This window comes from Phaseolus vulgaris, chromosome 6 (genome assembly GCF_000499845.2).
Source record: "Phaseolus vulgaris cultivar G19833 chromosome 6, P. vulgaris v2.0, whole genome shotgun sequence".
Classification (NCBI taxonomy): domain Eukaryota; kingdom Viridiplantae; phylum Streptophyta; class Magnoliopsida; order Fabales; family Fabaceae; genus Phaseolus; species Phaseolus vulgaris.
The window spans coordinates 19,551,911-19,570,132 of NC_023754.2; the positions used below are offsets into that span (position 1 = coordinate 19,551,911).

At 34.8% G+C, this 18,222-nt stretch overlaps 4 protein-coding genes across 5 annotated transcripts; 2 read left to right on the top strand and 2 right to left on the bottom strand.

Annotated features, from left to right (window-relative positions):
* Window positions 1-226: 226 nt before the first annotated feature.
* On the bottom strand, window positions 227-4,257 carry LOC137831608 (WAT1-related protein At3g02690, chloroplastic). Its single transcript, XM_068639354.1, has 7 exons — window positions 3,512-4,257; window positions 3,372-3,419; window positions 2,369-2,491; window positions 1,950-2,099; window positions 1,317-1,488; window positions 1,005-1,065; window positions 227-750 (listed from the first exon to the last, which is right to left on the bottom strand). Exons 1-7 carry the CDS (start codon window positions 4,076-4,078, stop codon window positions 648-650), a joined length of 1,224 nt encoding a protein of 407 aa, XP_068495455.1. The 5' UTR covers window positions 4,079-4,257; the 3' UTR covers window positions 227-647.
* Window positions 4,258-6,482: 2,225 nt separating this feature from the next.
* LOC137831609 (NDR1/HIN1-like protein 6) lies at window positions 6,483-7,639 on the top strand. The gene is made up of 2 exons (XM_068639355.1): window positions 6,483-6,612; window positions 6,690-7,639. Exon 2 carries the CDS (start codon window positions 6,697-6,699, stop codon window positions 7,423-7,425), a length of 729 nt encoding a protein of 242 aa, XP_068495456.1. The 5' UTR covers window positions 6,483-6,612; window positions 6,690-6,696; the 3' UTR covers window positions 7,426-7,639.
* A 1,380-nt stretch (window positions 7,640-9,019) lies between these two features.
* Window positions 9,020-12,323, top strand: LOC137831610 (protein ROOT PRIMORDIUM DEFECTIVE 1). Of its 2 annotated transcripts, none has more exons than XM_068639357.1 (4): window positions 9,020-10,505; window positions 11,663-11,789; window positions 11,883-12,018; window positions 12,105-12,323. In XM_068639357.1, the coding sequence occupies exon 1, from the start codon at window positions 9,250-9,252 to the stop codon at window positions 10,498-10,500; it is 1,251 nt and encodes a 416-aa protein (XP_068495458.1). In that variant the 5' UTR covers window positions 9,020-9,249; the 3' UTR covers window positions 10,501-10,505; window positions 11,663-11,789; window positions 11,883-12,018; window positions 12,105-12,323. The 2 variants fall into 2 exon arrangements, with proteins under 2 accessions (XP_068495458.1, XP_068495457.1); XM_068639356.1 differs by having other exon boundaries at window positions 9,039-10,505; window positions 11,568-11,789; window positions 12,105-12,314.
* Window positions 12,324-12,351: 28 nt separating this feature from the next.
* Window positions 12,352-17,876, bottom strand: LOC137831611 (probable metal-nicotianamine transporter YSL7). Its single transcript, XM_068639358.1, has 6 exons — window positions 17,464-17,876; window positions 14,980-15,143; window positions 14,684-14,781; window positions 14,452-14,586; window positions 13,977-14,166; window positions 12,352-13,602 (listed from the first exon to the last, which is right to left on the bottom strand). The coding sequence occupies exons 1-6, from the start codon at window positions 17,822-17,824 to the stop codon at window positions 12,508-12,510; spliced, it is 2,043 nt and encodes a 680-aa protein (XP_068495459.1). The 5' UTR covers window positions 17,825-17,876; the 3' UTR covers window positions 12,352-12,507.
* Between the last annotated feature and the right edge of the window lie 346 nt (window positions 17,877-18,222).

An 18,222-nucleotide genomic window follows, 5' to 3' on the forward strand; every position in this document is an offset into this window, starting at 1 on the left:
ACCTGTTTCCTGCATTGCTATATATAGTTGTTGATTTAGATTACTGCAGCTGAATCATATAATTAATAAGTTCTGAATCTTTAGTTAATAATACTCTCAGACGGTTCACATTTTAATTGATCGAGTACTCTACAACTGATGCATAAACTAGAAGTTATAATTTGATTAAGCTCCTTAAATGCAGGGACTGAAATCAATATATTTCTTTCATAACAGACTCAAAACATACCAAACTTGTCATATCAATATAATTTCTTTTGTAACAGATTCACTATACATCAACCTTGCCATATACTACTGGTCATAATAATATATACATTCTATTGAGTCCATAACATCTTATACAACAAAAGAACCTTTCCGGAAATAATTTATTCCGACAAGGCTTGTGTTTTGCCCAAGTAACTTCCAAATTTTTGGTATATGTTGCCTTAGGAAGAGGCTCGAGCCTAATTTAACTAACAAAACAAAACTTTATTTACACCACAAAGCATGGTTACAAAGGCTGAAACTCGTTTATCACCAACTTTCTCCTCACGACCAAACTCGCTTCTAGCGTTCCCAATTTGAGTTCATGGAAACATCTAATTCCCCGAGCAATTTTTTACCATTGGATAAGGTTGAAAGAACCAGGCAAAAATGGAAGTTCATTCAGCAATGCTTTTGAAGTTAACCATGTATATTCCAACCACAGTGATCAAGGCCCCAACAAGTTGTACAGGAGAGAAGGTCTCACCAAGATAGAGAAACCTGAAATACCAAAGCAAAATGTAAGTCATACTCAAAGGTCCTCAAAAAGAAATGAAAACCTTAAAAATGAAAGAGAAAATACTAGTACCAAAAAAGCAAGAAGAACTTCAAGATATTATGAAAGAATGTCATTGAATTTCCAAAACTTTAAATGTAGAGAGGGTTACTTTTTTTTCTCCTTAATGACATTCCTAGTAGAAATCTGAAAGTAATTGAAAATCCTATGGCTCTTTCCCACTGTGAGGCAGCCTTACCCAAAAATTGAAGCAAACATTGGAGTTAAAAAGGTGAGTGAACTGAGCTTGGTCAAGCTACCTGCAGTCACAAATGCAATATCATATGGTGGTCTATTTCTTAGGGATCAATATAGATTTTGAAAAACAAAAAGAAGAATCTTCAAAGCCGTATGCCTACGAGTTATAGCTAAAGATGCATCAATAACAGTGATTACAATATTGAAGAATAAATTAACCATTTCGGATTTAACATGGAATCTGGAATTCTCAGTGACCATAAAAGGAAATTCATTGATGAAGAGAAAAAAATATACGGGGAGAAATATAGACCTTTAGTTGCACTGTAAAAGAACACGCCATAGCTGACAGCACTTCCAAAAACAGATGTATATAGGAGTGCCAATATATCAGTTGAACTGTACTCTTTGAGACTCCCACTCACCGCAGGGTCATTGTTAAGAACTGAGAATAGCAGAAGTGGGAGACCACCAATAATCATATGCTGCAATAGAAAAGGGTACAGTTTTGACCTATAAGCTTATAACCATAACATCATATGTGATATAGCGTCCTCCATTTTGCTTGTCTTTTCCTATTTTTTACTCAGACAACATTTTTTTTTCTGAAATAATCAAATAAGATATGAATACAAGAACACAATACACTCCATTTCACTAGTATCACATACAAACTTACTATTAAGATATACAATATTTCTAGAGACATCTGCAGAAATAAATTGTGCTGCAACAATAATAGTGAACCATAAAGTAGAAGCATATCCAAATTTTTGGTTTGGCAAACTTGCCATGTCTGGTTTTAAAACTGACAATGCAAAGAGGCAATATGACACATTAAAACAAACACGATTATTTAGTTAAGTGCCATAGGTATTTAACAATGTTAATCAAATCAACATAAAGATATCAAACACTCTACAGTCAAAAGGGATTTGAAGCACACCCATCCAGTTGCCATGACAGAATCAGAGTACTTGGAGACCCACCGGACCATGACTGTGCCAACTGCCATACTCTGAGCTGCAAGAAGCATCCACCACTCACCACTTCCCCACAAAGAGAAGTTGCTTTCATCAAATGATAGGGCGGGTAGCTGCAACAAAATTACCAGTGCTTGCATTACTAATAATATGTCGACAGCATTTGACAGGCTCACAAAAAATTGTATATTTCGAAGTAATAAAGAGTAAATAGGTAATTGCATAAAACTTTTGGATGATGGTAACAACTTCAAAACGTATCCTTAACATCATTCTAAATCAAATATACAAGAATTCAACAGTTAATTTTGTGTTCTGCTTTAAAGGGTACGATAATAACTAGTGATGTTTGCTTAAAACTAAATCCGGAATCAAATATTACCTCGAGTAGTACAAGTCCAATGACACCAAGTACAAGCCCAGCAGCTCCAACAACTCCGATTGACTCCCCAAATAACAAAGCCGCAAGTACAGCCACAGTCAAAGGTTGTGAATCAATTATAACCTGCAATATCACCCATGGTAGATAATAAAAAGCATGCAACAATAATGGCTGTCGCTGTCAGAATTTGAAAGTAGAATTTGAATCAATATAAAATTCACTCTATTAAAATAATAATATAATTTGTATAGAATGCAATTACTATGCAAAAAAGAAAATTACATGAATTGTCATGTATGATCACAAAATTATTAACTTTCTATAATAACTATTTAGAAGAAATATATTTAAAGTGAATTCTAATTGATTGATAGAACTAAACTTTATACTGAGAATTTATCAAAACTAATTAAAGATATTTATATTGTTAAACCCACCAGACATTAACAATAGTAAAAATAGTTATATTGTTAACACATCGGTTAATTACATTAGGATTATCTTTTTAAATAATTATTATAAAAATGAACAAACTTCTCCTGCATAACTATGGTATTATAATAACAAAGTTAGCAAACCTTCACATTGTTGGAGTATTATGCTTATAACATTTTCTAGTACAGTATTTTATAAAGGAAGCATTGTATAAAAAGTAAATGTACTAATAAGATTTAGGAAAATCTTCTCAATAAGTATTATATGAAAAAACTTAAATAAGTTTGTTCATAAACTAATACTAGCTAAACATAGATAAACAATCACTATTTAAAGAAACTAACATGACATAAATTTTAAATATAACTCATACATAAACAAAATTTGGCTTGTAGATAAGTTATCACAAAAAAACTAGTAGATACATAAACTAAATTAAACTTATAAAAAATTCATTTTTCTTTCATTCTTTTAAATGTACTTATGATGTAGTTTGTCCACTGCAGAGTTAATTTGAATGCATAATAATGCGCGGTAAAATTGATTAAGAAATTAAGTGGCAACATACGCTTCCTAAACCAGCTGAAGTCCTCTGCAACCCTTCTGCGAGAAAACCCTGTCACAATCAGTTGATCAAACTTCAACCTATAAGCATTGTATTTTATTAAGATAAAACATACATGCAAGTGAAATGCGAAGAAGAAGGACCTGAAAGCAAGTGGCATCAACGAGAGCAAATAGTGTGATGGAAAGCCAAGCGTTGAAGCCAGAAGGAAGAGACTTTCCTTTCGAAGCCGCGAAACCCACGAGAAGAAACCCCGCCGGAATGAGGCGAAAAGCGGAAACGAAGAACGGTCCACATTTCGGAAGCACTTCCTTCATCGCCACCATGGCCGTGCCCCAGAAGAAGAACGGTGAAACCAACACCGTCCATTCCCACAGCGCTTCTGCGAGACACGGAATCGACGATGACGATGAAAGTGGCTCCAATTCTGTCTTTTCCGTGTTCACGAGGCACTCCACGTCTTGTCCCGTTCCCACGCAATCCACGGAGTCCGGAGGCGGCGCCGGAGAATCCGGCAAGGCTGTTTTGTTGGAGCATGGAACTCTAAATCGGAGATAAGGTGGAGCGGCGGTGGAACGAGTAAAGGAAGAAGGGGGGAATCTGAGGGTTCGGATGTCAAATTGGGAAGTGATGGAGTAGCGGCGGGCGGTGGTGGTGGTGGTGGCGACGGCGAGGGTGGGGGAGGGAGAAGAGCACCACCACGACGCCATTGTTGGAGTGAGTGGTGGTGTTTAGGTGATGTGTTGCGTTTAATATCAGAAACAGTAACTGGAAATTTGTGGTGCAATCCTAGTGTAATATTGAAATAGAATTTAAATAAAGCACCTTATTTTGTTTTGAAAAATGTAAATAAAAATTACTTCAAGAACTTCTTATCAAGAAATATTTTAGATTTTAATTTTCCGATCAGAATATATTTTCAATTTTGTATTTCAGATTTTTTTTCCAAAATAATTTTTTAGTTTTGAATTATATTTATTATTCCAGATTTTCTTATCCAGAGAATAAAGGTAATTTTGAAAATTTAAAGCATGAAGAAGAGGTCGTTTCTTCCTCCACCCTTACATATTTTTCTTCCTGCACCCTCACAAGGTTACGCAAACACAAAACTATCTCTCTCTCTATATATTTTTTTTTATTCTGAATTATGAAATCCGGTAAATTTTCAGATTAGCGTTTCCGGTAAAATTTTGGATTGGTGCGTATGGTAATCTCTCGGATTGGTGCTTTCGGTAGTATATGAATGATAGTGTTAATCCAAAATAAAAAAATGCAAAACATTCATAATTAAAAAAACCATTTCGGATCCTCCAATCCGTAATTCAAAATATGCATTCCAGATTCAGAAATCCATAATTGAAAAAAATCATTCCAGATCCACTAATTCGTAATAGAAATTAGGCTTTTGAATTCAACAATCCGAAAATCAACAATTTATGCAAATTTTGCTTTTGGAACACTCTCTCATCCAGAAAGCAACATGATTTACTTCCGGATTGATGAATCCATAGCATACTCTCAGATACCGAATTCAAATAATAGGTGAAGGTCAGTTTTGGAATTTACAAAATTGTGGGGGTGCAGGAAGAAAAATGTAGGGGTGCAGGAAGAAACTGCCGAAGAAGAATAGGTCTCGGCCCCAAAGTTAGTTGGGCTAGATTTTAATCCATTGGGCTTGGTGAAGCCGAATCCAGTAAAGTTTGACGAATTGGTCAGCCCACACACAAATAGTGTATAATTAAACTTCATTTTCAGTGAATTGACCAAAATTTTAGTAATAGTAGAAGAAGAAATGGTCAGAAAAGAACCAAACGAAAAAGTAATAGCTGACTATTTCCGAAAACTACTTAAATCCATATTTTTTTTTCAAAATCACTAAACTTTAAAACAAATAATATTTAAAATATAACAATTTAGATAAGACTATTAGGTGAGTGGAAATTGAATTTTATATTCAAAATTAAATTGACACACATGTTGGTTAATTATTTTTATTTCTTTTACTAAATGTAACAATGAAACGTGAAGAGCTTTGACTTTGACTTTGGAACGCGTTATATGCGGCTGAAAAAAGCATCCACTCAATATCAACCATTTGTTTACATAAAATATGCTTTTTACAATTTTATTATATAATTAGAGACTCACACAATTTGTCATAGTGGCATAATTTATACTTTCTAATTCATTACTTCATTTAAATTAAAAAATAAAGTATTTTATAATATATAATTAAGTATAAACCTTATTTTATAAATTTAAATTAAATTTAAAAGTCACTTCTTAATACACACTCATCTTTTTAGACCAATAGTATAATTATATAATTTCAGAGCATAGTTTGTAAATGATTATGTACTGTTAAGAGTTTATACAGATTCAAACCAGGGGTTATATCGTCAAACATTGTGACGTTGAGTTTGAAACTGTGGAACAGTTTGTGTGCACGATTTCAATGGTTTATAACATTGGCAATTTCCTTCACTTAATATTTTCCTTTTTCCAATTGTGAGACAAAACTAGAATTGACAACATTTAAAAATTGTGTTGAAAATCTATATGATTAAAAAGAAAAAACAGAGTATATTACCAATGAAGAAATATATGAGTTTTGTTTTTTTAAATGACAGTAACATTTTTATTTATTTTATCGAATCAGAAACAGTATTACATGGTAAGATACATGCCACTGTTAAAGAATATATCTTCTGTCATTACCATAAGTAAAAGAAATATAGTTTATACAACATGGTTTATTATATTTTACTTCATCATATAGCATTTTCTTATAAACACTGGTTCATGACTTTTTGCATAAGATCCCAAATGGATAATTGTTTTATGCAGCAACTAACCTTATTTATATATACCTGTTGTGTGAACATTTTATGAAAGAACTTTGATTTGGTAGCTAAAAATGCTTAAAATCACAAAAGTTGTTCGATTTGCGTCAGCATTATAAAGACACAAGGTTGAATAATCGCCCCATTTGATTGATAATTCTGCAGACATAAATAAACCAGAGAGTGACTCTTTCAAGTTTTAACATTTCAAGTCAAACATTAATAGGAAGCTTCAATCTGCTCATTTGTCATTACCTGCTCCTCAACGCGTTCATCTTCCCACCCTCTTTCTCCACACACCCTTTTCAATATTCAGTAACCTATATATTAAATATACATACAGAAGTTAACCAACAAAGAGAAGAAGAAGGAAAATCATCAAGAGCTAGAAGCTTTGTCTGGTGTCTACAAAACTTTTGCAGTGATAAATTTTGTATAATATATGATATATTATAGATTCTGATTGCTATTTTGACAGCAACAAAATGATGGCAGAACACCAAAGAATTCATCCTGTTCATGATGTGGAGGCACCACACAGACCTTTGGTGCCTGGAAACAGTTATAAATCTGATAGGGTTTTTCCTAAACGGACCTTTCCTGCGATGCATTCCAAGCCACCAAAGAGAAGAAGCTGTTGCTGCAGGTTTTTGTGTTGGACACTTAGCATATTGCTGATTTTGATCGTTGCTATTGGCATCACAGTAGGGATCATATACCTTGTGTTTAGGCCAAAGCTGCCCAAATACTCAGTGGACCAACTGAGGATAAGCCAGTTCAGTGTTTCTGACAGCAACACTCTCTCAGCAACCTTCAATGTGGCGATCACTGCAACAAATCCAAACAAGAAGATTGGGATATACTATGAGGGTGGAAGCCACATAAGTGCTTTGTACATGGACACACAATTGTGTGAAGGGTCTTTGCCAAAGTTCTACCAGGGTCACAGGAACACCACAGTGCTTGATCTGTCTCTAACAGGTGAAGCACAAGATGCAAGTGCCCTAATGAGTAGAATTCAGGAGCAGCTGCAACAGACCAACAATATTCCCCTTGATCTTAAGGTTAATCAACCTGTGAGGGTTAAGCTTGGTAAGTTGAAGCTCTTCAAAATCAAGTTCAGGGTTAGGTGCAAGCTTTTGGTGGATAATCTTGGTGCTAATAATGATATTAGCATTTCAAGCAGTGATTGTAAGTTCAGGTTTAGGCTATGAATTCACTAGTGCATATTACTCTTGATTAGTATAGTGCATGTGCCATATATTTATTTTATGTTCTTTTCATCTTTTTTGTCGTTTGTTTGATTGATATTTTTCATAAGGGTTTGAGGATCAGATGTGGTTTTTCTCTCCATCAGCACTTTCAGAATTGAAGTACAGTTCTTGTAATTTGATTCTATTTATTCAACCACTATTCCTTACTCACAAATCAGCATGCATTATTATCTGGTTCTTATGCTTAATTAATCACAATTAGCCAGCATCTTATTTCATATGATCTTTATTTCCATAATTATTCATTGCTGCTCTCCAACTAAACCATGAAAAGAGAATTACATTGTTTATTTCTTTTTGTTTCTGGGATCTGTTGTATACATGTATATAAAGTGAATTATAAGATAAAATACCATTTTTAATTAATTATTATAATTTTAACATGAAATCACTGTCAACATTTCTTTTTTAGGTGATGATAAAACATTTATTTAATTAATATTATTGAGATTTTATTAAAAAAGTAACTAATATTTCTGATAATCAATATTTTGGTAGCTTCAAGATGTTTTATCACTGGTTATGGGATATATATTTTTAATTATAATTAATAGGATGTAAGATTAATTAATTATAACTAAAATAACAAGGAAACAAAGTCTCAAGAAATTTTTAATTATACAACATAACACTACAACAAAATCATGAAATAGAAACTAATTTTAGAAAAAATAAATAATTAGTTGTTATAGTGACTAAATTAGAAATTATTTTAGAAACTATTTTTTTTTGTTTTTAAATTAGTTTCTATTATTGTTAAAGGTATCTAATTAACTACCAATGTTTTAACTATCAATTATTTATATACTAATTTAGAAACCATTTAATAATAATAAAAACTAATTTAAAAATCAAAATGTTTGTTATTCTCTAAAATGGTTTCTAATTTAATTACTATAACAATTAATTATTTTTTGTCTTTAAAATTAATTTCTATTTCATTTTTCAATAATTAAACACAAAGAGTTTACAATTATATTAACATTTTTACAATATATATTATCTTGAAAATAAACTAATAAAAACACAATTAGCAAATAGTTCATTAGTTTTTAGGGATTTCCATTACTTTACTTTATTTCCGCATGATCATATTCGGTTCTATTTGGCCACCACCGTTCTATGTAATCGTTAACAAGTTATTCATATTTTTATAATTAAAGTAAAAATTTATTTAAAATTAAATCTCTTACATTTTTCAATAATTAAACACAAAGAGTTTACAATTATATTAACTCGTCTTTTATATTTCCCCCCAAGTCATTTTTCCACACAACTTCTAAAGGGGAAATTACATTTTTTAAGATTTTACAATTTTTAAAATTATTATTATTCTATTCAAATTTAAATAAATCGTTATTTAAATTGTAACAACTATTTTCTATTAAACTTTATTATATTCCATTAATTATTGTTCCTACAAATATGTTATTTCTTTAAGTTTAAACAAAGTTAAATGCTAATATAATTTATTAAAATAATTTTAGATGTATAATTAAATTATTATATATGAAATTTTATGCCTACACGATGTATCACATAAAAAAGTAGTGTTGGACTTGTTTTGTTCAACCGAGACGCAGACTCTCCGACATCAAAGGTAGCAACTTTTGCAGAACAACCTTCGTATCCTCGCCGTACATTGTCACCGACTCCATATGTTGGATGGAAAATCGGGCCTCTGATTAAAAGCGGGAAAAAAATTCTATGTTCTGAAATCTACCTTCTGTCTGATTAATAATTGAGTCTCAGCTGTTCGACGAAATGTCTAACCGAGTTTGCATAAAAAAAGGGTTGTTGACACTAATGGGTGTGAAGTTTGTGGGCATAATGGAACACCCAACTCGTTTTTCCATGTGTGTTCGATCCAAAACAACGTCTGCTCAGTATGTAGCATCGAGATTTCGAGACCCCACGTTTGAGAAACTCATGGACAACTACAAGAACCTTCTCAAGGTCATTTCCATTCAAGACCTCATCCTTGCAAACCCAAGGAATCCATCAGTCTCCATTGATTTCCTCTCCAAGCTCTCCCAGAAGCTCCACCTAAACCGCGGGCCCATTGCCTTCCTTCGCAAGTTTCCTCACATCTTCCACATTTACTATGATCATTCCAAGTTAAAGCCCTTTTGCAAGTTAACTGACGCTGCTCTCGGTGTTACACGCCAGGAAGCGGTGGCCATCAATGCTTCTTTGCCTGTTGTTGTTGAAAGACTTGTTCGGATACTGTCCATGTCAGCATCCAGAATGGTACCTCTTAGAGCTGTCTTTAAGGTTTGGAAGGAGCTTGGGCTGCCCGATGATTTCGAGGACTCTGTTATATCTGCTAATTCTGGTGTTTTTCAGCTGTGCGATGGGCATGAACAGAATACTCATTTGTTGAAGCTGGTTGATAGTGTTTCCAGCAATGGCATTAGGGCGGCTGTTGAGGATTGGAGGGTTGTAGAGTGCTGCAAAGAGGACTGCAGTGTTGATAGGATGGAAATGCAGTTCAGTTTCAAACAGGGGTATCCCCCGGGGATGAGGTTGAGCAAGAATTTCAAGGCCAAGGTGAAGGAGTGGCAGAGGTTGCCATATGTGGGGCCTTATGAAGTGCCGGGTGAGAAGAAGAAGTCTAAGGCTGGAATGATGGCCATGGAGAAGCGAGCAGTGTCGATTGTTCATGAGTTCTTGAGTTTGACAGTGGAGAAGATGGTGGAAGTTGAGAAGATCAGCCAGTTTAGGAAATGGTTTGGGATTGATTTAAATATAAGGGATCTTTTCTTGGACCACCCAGGGATCTTTTATTTGTCAACCAAGGGTAAAAGACATACTGTTTTCCTGAGGGAAGCTTATGAAAGAGGGTGTTTGGTAGAACCAAATCCTGTCTATGATGCAAGAAGACGACTACTTGATCTTGTTGTTTTAGGACGTCGGGGTCTGCCAGCTGTTAATTCGAAGTTGCAGGATTCAAGCAGCTGCAATGAGGATAGACAAGAGGAAAACCAGCAAAGACATGATTTGTCACCATCTTGATTAAGGTGTCTTGTTTATTTGTTTTTCCATGTCTAGGGTTCCTTAATTTTCTTGTGTGTTGCTTTTGGAATACAAGCATCCACAATACATGGATAGCAACTTTGATTTTTGCTTGGTTGAAGCAGAATGGTATATAGGAAAACATCCTAATTAATTAGAATAGAAGCTCTATTCTCTGCTGAACTAGATGGCTGGATGGGTGAGACTTTAAGCATAGGTTAAGTCCATCTTGTTACTTTGTTTCAGCTTGTTCTGAAAATTTTCTGTGCAATTATAGCTGACTTTTAGTCTTTATTACATTTAAAGATGCTAAACAATGGTTCCCTGCTTACCACAGAAGCTTTCGTACAGAAACCATAAAGAATACAAATCCTTGTGTTTTATGCAATCCTGACAGTTCAATTCAATGACCATTTCAATTTGAAGGATTAAAATAGTGATTCACTTTATAAAACAGATGTAACAGAACATAAATTTGCAATGGACTCTATACACTGTACATCCTAAACATTGCTGGAGAAATTACATAGCAACACGAACATTTCTATTAGGATAACACTACAAAGACATTATTGATGTATATGACCCAATGAATTAATTGATATGTTTATTTACAACCAAACCAAATAGTGATAGAAAGATGATAAATGGGAACTTAAAGACATTGGAAGAAGTTAACTGTGGAATGTGGAAAAATCACCTGGAGGTAACCGTATAATACAATAACAGGTCCCAAACACTCCAGATGAATTAAACAGTGTTTGGAGGCTTCAATCAAAATCAACCACTATAGGTCCAAAAACCTTGTAAGAAACATAGAATGTTCCATGGTGAATTTCGCTTGAATTACCTCAATGACCTGCTGAACATTAGATGCTTTTTGCCACTAATATTCGTTGATAGTGGTAGTAGGATGTATAGTAGATTTTGTTGTTAAGTATGCGTCTTTTTTGTGAGTGATTTAAATAATTTATCTTAATTATCAGTTTCTTATAGAAGATTAAATTCCAGTTTTTGCACATATCTGATTTTTTATTTTATTTTATTGTTTTCTACACATACTGAAGAGGTGACCGTCACTTCTCAATATCTGACCAAAATAGAGACGTTGAAAGAAAAATATGCTGCAAAAGACCTAAGTGAACTTTTTAAGGTTTTGCAGAACAATAATTCTGTTGTGAAGTGAAAATCAATATTAGAAGAAAACATTTCATTGCGGGCAGTAGATGATTTTTCAATTCTTAATGGGTCTTCCCTAGTGTCAAAAATGGCAAAAGATGGGCCCTGCGGTAAGCATGCATCTGCTAAACCACCACCAAATGGTAGCATTGTTTATAAAAATGGTGAGGCTGACCAAATACTTCCTTTTCCTCCTTTTGTAGTTTCTTTTTGTTGCAAATAACTCATAATTCTCAAGTGCCTGCTTCTACTTTTACCAAGAATTTACCAAAGGAGGTGCCGTCTGGGATATTTTTTATCTGACCTCTCATCATAAAAGGAAGCTCAAGGAAGAATTTGGTTAGTGCTCTCTATCTAAATTTGATTTGTGGCCTTGATAGAATTTCACTATCTTCCCATTTATGCATTTGAGGGTCCTGTCACAGGAGTTGAACCTTGGACTATGATGCAAAAACTTGGTGAGGCTGTTGTATACGTGCCGGGTGTCCCCATCAAGTTAGAAACTTAAAAGTGTGCCAATTCTAAATAATGTGCATTTACGTCTTGAACTAATTAAGGCGGGCAGATTTTTGTACTGTGCAGTTTTAATCTGTGTCACTATGTACCTTACTACATTGATCTAATTATGATGAAAATACAGTAGTTATAGTAACCCTTCGTAAAAGAAATAAATAAAATCAAGTACCATTCATACACATTCAACTAACATCTAAACTCAAGAAAGAGTTGAACAAGCTGATAACATTTAATAAAAAAGTACTACAACTAATGTATAGCTTTAAAAAAAATGTGCTTTAAAAAAAGGGTACAAAATCAATGCAGTATTTCTCAAGATTCTAAATATCCATCCACCTTTGTATTTTCTGCTCTGGACAAAAATTTCATGCAGATAGGTGGCTTCACTCCTGCCAAAGCTAAGAACGAGCTAGGAAGCGTCCAAATTCCATCCCCACAAATCAAACCAGAAGCTACTGCTGAACCAAATGTATCAGCACCAACCTTGTCAAGCTTCCGCCAAATAAACAAGATCAAGCTGCCAACACACATATCAATGGCAAAATAACTTCCAATGTAAAAAGGTACTGCCATAGCCATAGGAACAGGGATAAATCTGGCCCACTTTTTTCCAACCAAATCTCGTATAAGATTTATAACTATTGCCACTCCAAAGAATACATAACAAAAGATGAGACAGTATTGTGGCAGAGCTGAGAGGCCATCTACTCCCAGTATTGCCATGTTACGATAAACAAGAGCATAAGGAGCAGGGTATGGTGAGCCAGCAACCCCAAGGTTGCCAAAGGCCTTGTAGAAAAGCCAGAAAACACAAGGAGATATAATACAACCCATGATAGTTCCAAAAACTTGGCTCACAAACATAGACCTTGGTGATGCCATTGTCATGTAACCTGTTTTGAAGTCCTGCATTAGATCAGAGGCTGTGGATACAATATTCATCATGACCCCACATGCAGCCAAACCAGCAATAACGCCACCGTGGGAAGCCCCTGCCCATGTACCAATAGTGAAGATTGCTAACTTTCCATATGTGGATGCAAGGGACCAGTCTGTTAGTCCACACCCATATGCATTACAAAATGCCAGTACTGGTGCAATCACGTAGATCACAACAATGTAATACCACTTGAGTTGATGGAAAATGATGGGAACAACGATTATAGAGATTATTGCAATAACAACATAGCCAGTAATAGCAAACCAAGCAGGAATTTGGTCTCTGAGGAACATGTCAGTCCTACACCTATCATCATATGAGTCTGATGAAGATGAGTCAGGATCATTGGATGATGCCTCTGTCTTTTTTTTGAAGAATTCGTTATACAAACCAATCAAAGTGCGACCAAGAACCTTAACAAAGTTATATAAACCGTCACCAAGAATCATTGCTATGGCTATGAAAACCTGCACTTAGAGAATACATTAACAAGACTTATCAACCCGAATATGTTCCTCAATTAGTATTATTCACAGAACAATAGTGCATTACACTGTGTTGTATCATATTGATACTACGTTTGTTCATTCCATCCAAGTTATTCATATGTTGTGCCAAAGCAATAATGCATGTTATACTATTCATTAATGCGATTTGTTTAATCAAAGAATCATTTTGATTCTCTAACAATTTAACAAAAAAGTTCATAAAAAAATTTATATCTCAGTTAAATTTATTGTTCAGAATACTATATCTTGAAGTGATATTGTCCATATACCTAATGTTTGATCACAATGAAACATACCTTTTAATGTTTTTAAATGTTGAAAAAAAAACTTACTTTGTAACCTTGAAGGCCATGCAAGCTGCTTGACTTGAGATCTGCAGAGTACCAATCTCCTTTTCTAGCATTAATGATAGGCCACATGATGCCCCAAGATAGAATTCCACCAACCAAAAGGGATATATTGATTATGTATGGACATATCATCCCGACACCCACATATGTAGTCGAAAAGTCAAAGAAGAACCTGTTATGCAGATAAATATTTTATAGATTGAGAACTAAAACACATGTATAAATCTTCATTACAGATAATTCATGTCAAGACTTTTGATTAGCTTATTATCAAAATAAGAAAGGTAAGTTAGCATTTGAATTTCTTTGAGTCAACTTTGAATAACTTGCAGTCATTGTTAACTATAAAAGCATTCTAATGGAAAGAGGAAAAATCAGTATCCATAGAAAGAAAACACAAGTAGTGCGTTCATTTTTCCTATTTTATTTCATTAATAAGAAATATGTAGTCACGTACTTGTTTCTATAGGCTTCAAGACCAAATGTAGGGAAGCTATTAAAGCCACAATCATCACTAGCAGTGTAAAACCATTGGAAGAAACCCCACAAGAAGCTAAATGAAAAGAACTTTCCCAGCACACTTACTTGTTTCCTAGAAAAGGAATGAGTTAATAGGAAATTAAAAACATCTTATAGATGTATTAATAAAGAAAAAGAAGGTTCTACAATAACAAGGTCCGAATTCTCACTTTGCTAGTTTGGCACCCTCTGTTGTATGGAAACTGTTGATAAGATGAGCTGTTGCAGTACCACTAGGATATATCAACTTGAAGTCTACAATCATGATCTAAGAACAAAAGAGGAAAATAAAACTCAATCAACAAGCACTGACAAATAAGAAGATTCATGCATAGAAAGTTATATGCCATGAAAGAAAATTTACAATTAGACATTCAAATTATAAACTTATCCTACATTTGCAGTGATGCTTGTTATAATTAATAATTGCTGTTGTTCATTAGTTGATGCCCTTAGATTAGTGTACCTTCCTAAGTGGAACCACTGAAAAGAGGCCCAAAAAGCTAACAACAGAAACAAATGCTATCATCCATCCTAAAGTTGGGTTCTTAATATCCAGTGGACCGTTAGCTTCAGGAGATTGGTTTGCTATTTCTGAACTCATTGCAAAGATATAGCTACCAAAACCACCTGTTCAAGCAAATCCAATCAAAGAAGTGTCAACAGAAAAGAAGGTTTATTCCATGAGAATTGCAGTTAGCCCTTAAAGCATTGACTATAATATCAGTAGTATATTACTTCTCAAACAATGTAAAATAGGGGTGATAATGGTTTAAACTCCAATCTAAATTCAACAAAATAAACTAAATCTGAAATCCAAATCCATTTTAACTAAATCACTGTGAATAGTATTTTTTCAATCTAATTTAACTTAGATCTAATGGAGTTTGCAAAAAAATTTCAAATTAAATTTAAATTTAGAATTGCATTGATCCAACTTGGATGCGATCCGACCAAACTCTACGTAATTGGGATCAGTGCAGCTAGACCCAACCTGATGTGGGCTTGACCTAATCAAATCCAGTGTGAGTTGGCTTAGCTTGGTCTAGCCTAACTTGAACTTGATTTGAGCTCACTAAGCTTGACTTGAACTGAAACCTAGTTTGACCCACTTGACTTGAGCCCAGACTAACCAGGTTTGACTTGACTTAGTTCCAACTTGACTTGGACCAGAGACTCAGTCCAATTCAACCTGACTTGGACCCGACCAAACCTAAACTACATGGGCCTAGTTAGATCCTAGTTGACTTGGGCTTGACTTAACCAAACCCAACCTTTCATGACTTTGGTCCACCTAACCTTTCTTGACTTGCACCCAACCTGACCTAGGTGAGAGATTCAACTTGAATTGAGCTTGGTGCAGGCCTCGGTCTTACATGGACTTAGGCTTACTTGCGCCAACTTGGACCTTGCTCAACTAAGGCTCGACCTAACTTGATCCGACGTGGGCTCATCCTTACTCGACTTTATGTGGAAGTAGAACTGGATCAACTTGACCTAACTTGGGCTTTTGCTGACTTAGCCAGGTTGATTTGGTCTGACATGGACCTAGACTAACTCGTTCTGAGCTACGCTCGACCTGACTCGGCTCGATTTGAGCCTTTCCCAAATCAGCCTAACTTGGGTCCATCTTGGCTCAACCTAGGCCTTGCTTGACTTGGCTTAACTTGGTCTCAACTTGTTGTGAGTCCTGCCCTTACTAAGGTCAACTTGGGTTGAGGCCAAGTCGACCAGACGTGGACTGACTCAACCTAACTTAAGCTCGTGCTAATTCGACTTGAAGTGGACTCGAGATAACTTGAATTGATATTGACCCAAGTTGACTTAGTCTGACCCGGTTCACATTGGCTTGACCTTGACCTTGTCAACTTGGCTTGATTTGGGGCCCACCCAACTTGGTTCGACTTTGGCTTGACTTGACTCTACCTGACGTAGGCATGTCCCAATTTGGCTTGATGTAAACCTCATCCTACTCTACCTTACCTGGATCCACCCCACTAGGCCTTACTTGGACCCAACTCAACTTGGTCATAATTGGGTTCGACTTAACCCTACCAGACCTAGGACCATCCTAACCAATTGTACATGGTTTTGGTCCTACCTAACTTGACTTGGATTCGACCTGACCTAAATTTACCTAGGTTTAGCCTATCCCAACTTAACTTAAGTTTGACCTAACTTAAGGATGAACTTGGTCCGAACCAACCTCACTTAGGTCTGACTTGATCTATCCTAACCTAGGTCTAGCTTGACCTAGCAAACTTGACTTTGACATGACTTGGTCTAACTTATCCTAGGCTTGATTTGACCCAATCTTGAACGAATTAGACCCAACTCGACTTGACTTTGCATTAGCTGCACCCAACCCAACACAATCTTGTTTGGCCTCACCTAATCCTTCATACAAACCTAACATTTCATAACTTTTAAATTCTCAAAATCCAAAAAATTATCTAATCTATATTTAGTCAAATCTAATTAATAAAATGATTAGACTTAAAATAGAAAATATATAGGTTTTGATTTGAGACAAATGCATTAAAGCAAACTTAAAGTAATATAATTTAAATAATTAGAATTGGATATGAAGATTTGGATTTTTAGTAACTTGTAAAGCCTAGAACATGTACAATGATAAACATAATATAGATAACTCGTTTCAACTCAAAAGATTTTGAATGATATGAAAAGACTAATAAACAACTCTACTTTACATATTTATTTTATAATCCAACAAACTGAAAAAATAAGGGTATCTTGTAAACTTCATAGCAGAAACTTTGTGTGCATTTGATTATTTGACAACTTGAAAAGATAGTGTCAAAAGGACAAGTAATGACATCTATATGAAAGATATTGGTTGATTGGAATAAGAAGGTGACATTTATCTTTGTTATAGCAGCATGAATTTCATTCAGTGAAAGAAAAAGTGTGTAGAAAAGAGTGGTACCACTAAAAGCAATGCCAGAAGATGCGACAACACATGTCTGAATAACAGTATTCTCTTGACGAGTGAATGGCTGAACGAGCATTCCCATTTTGGTTAGCAGACTCGTCCATATCTTCACAAAGAAGAACCCTAACAACCCTGCCGATATGTTTAACGACGGAATAATTCCTGTTGTTAAATTGAGTTTCATGACAATGAATGTGAACAACACTGCCAACACCAAACTCACCACCATTGCTCTCAGTGTTATCTGCTTCTCCCATCGTGGCACCACCTTCCCCTCAAATGCCTTCTCAACAGATGTCTCTTCCACCTCCTCCTCCTCACCACCTTTCTCCAACTCACTCCTTTCCGAAACCATTCTCTCTCTCTCTCTCTCTCTCTCTCTCTCTCTCTCTCTCTCTCTCTCTCTCTCTGTAGTTATCTCTCTCCTTCTCCACTCTCACTTTTATTGCTTTCTAATTCTCATATTCACCTTTCCTTTTTCTATTCTATTATTACTTCTCATAATTCGGAACACAAACACACATCTACCACCTCTCTTTTCGCACTACATTTTCTTACCTTTGACTTTTACTTTCAACGTAGACATGCTTTTTTATTTCAAATTTTGCATGCATGCATGCATTACAAATAGTTTTCTTAAACTATAACAATAATCTATGTTTTATCTTTCAAATGATCATATGGCATTTTAAGGAAAAAAAAAATATATGGAAGAGATCAAATCGTACTAGTATATATGATGTTGAATTGTAG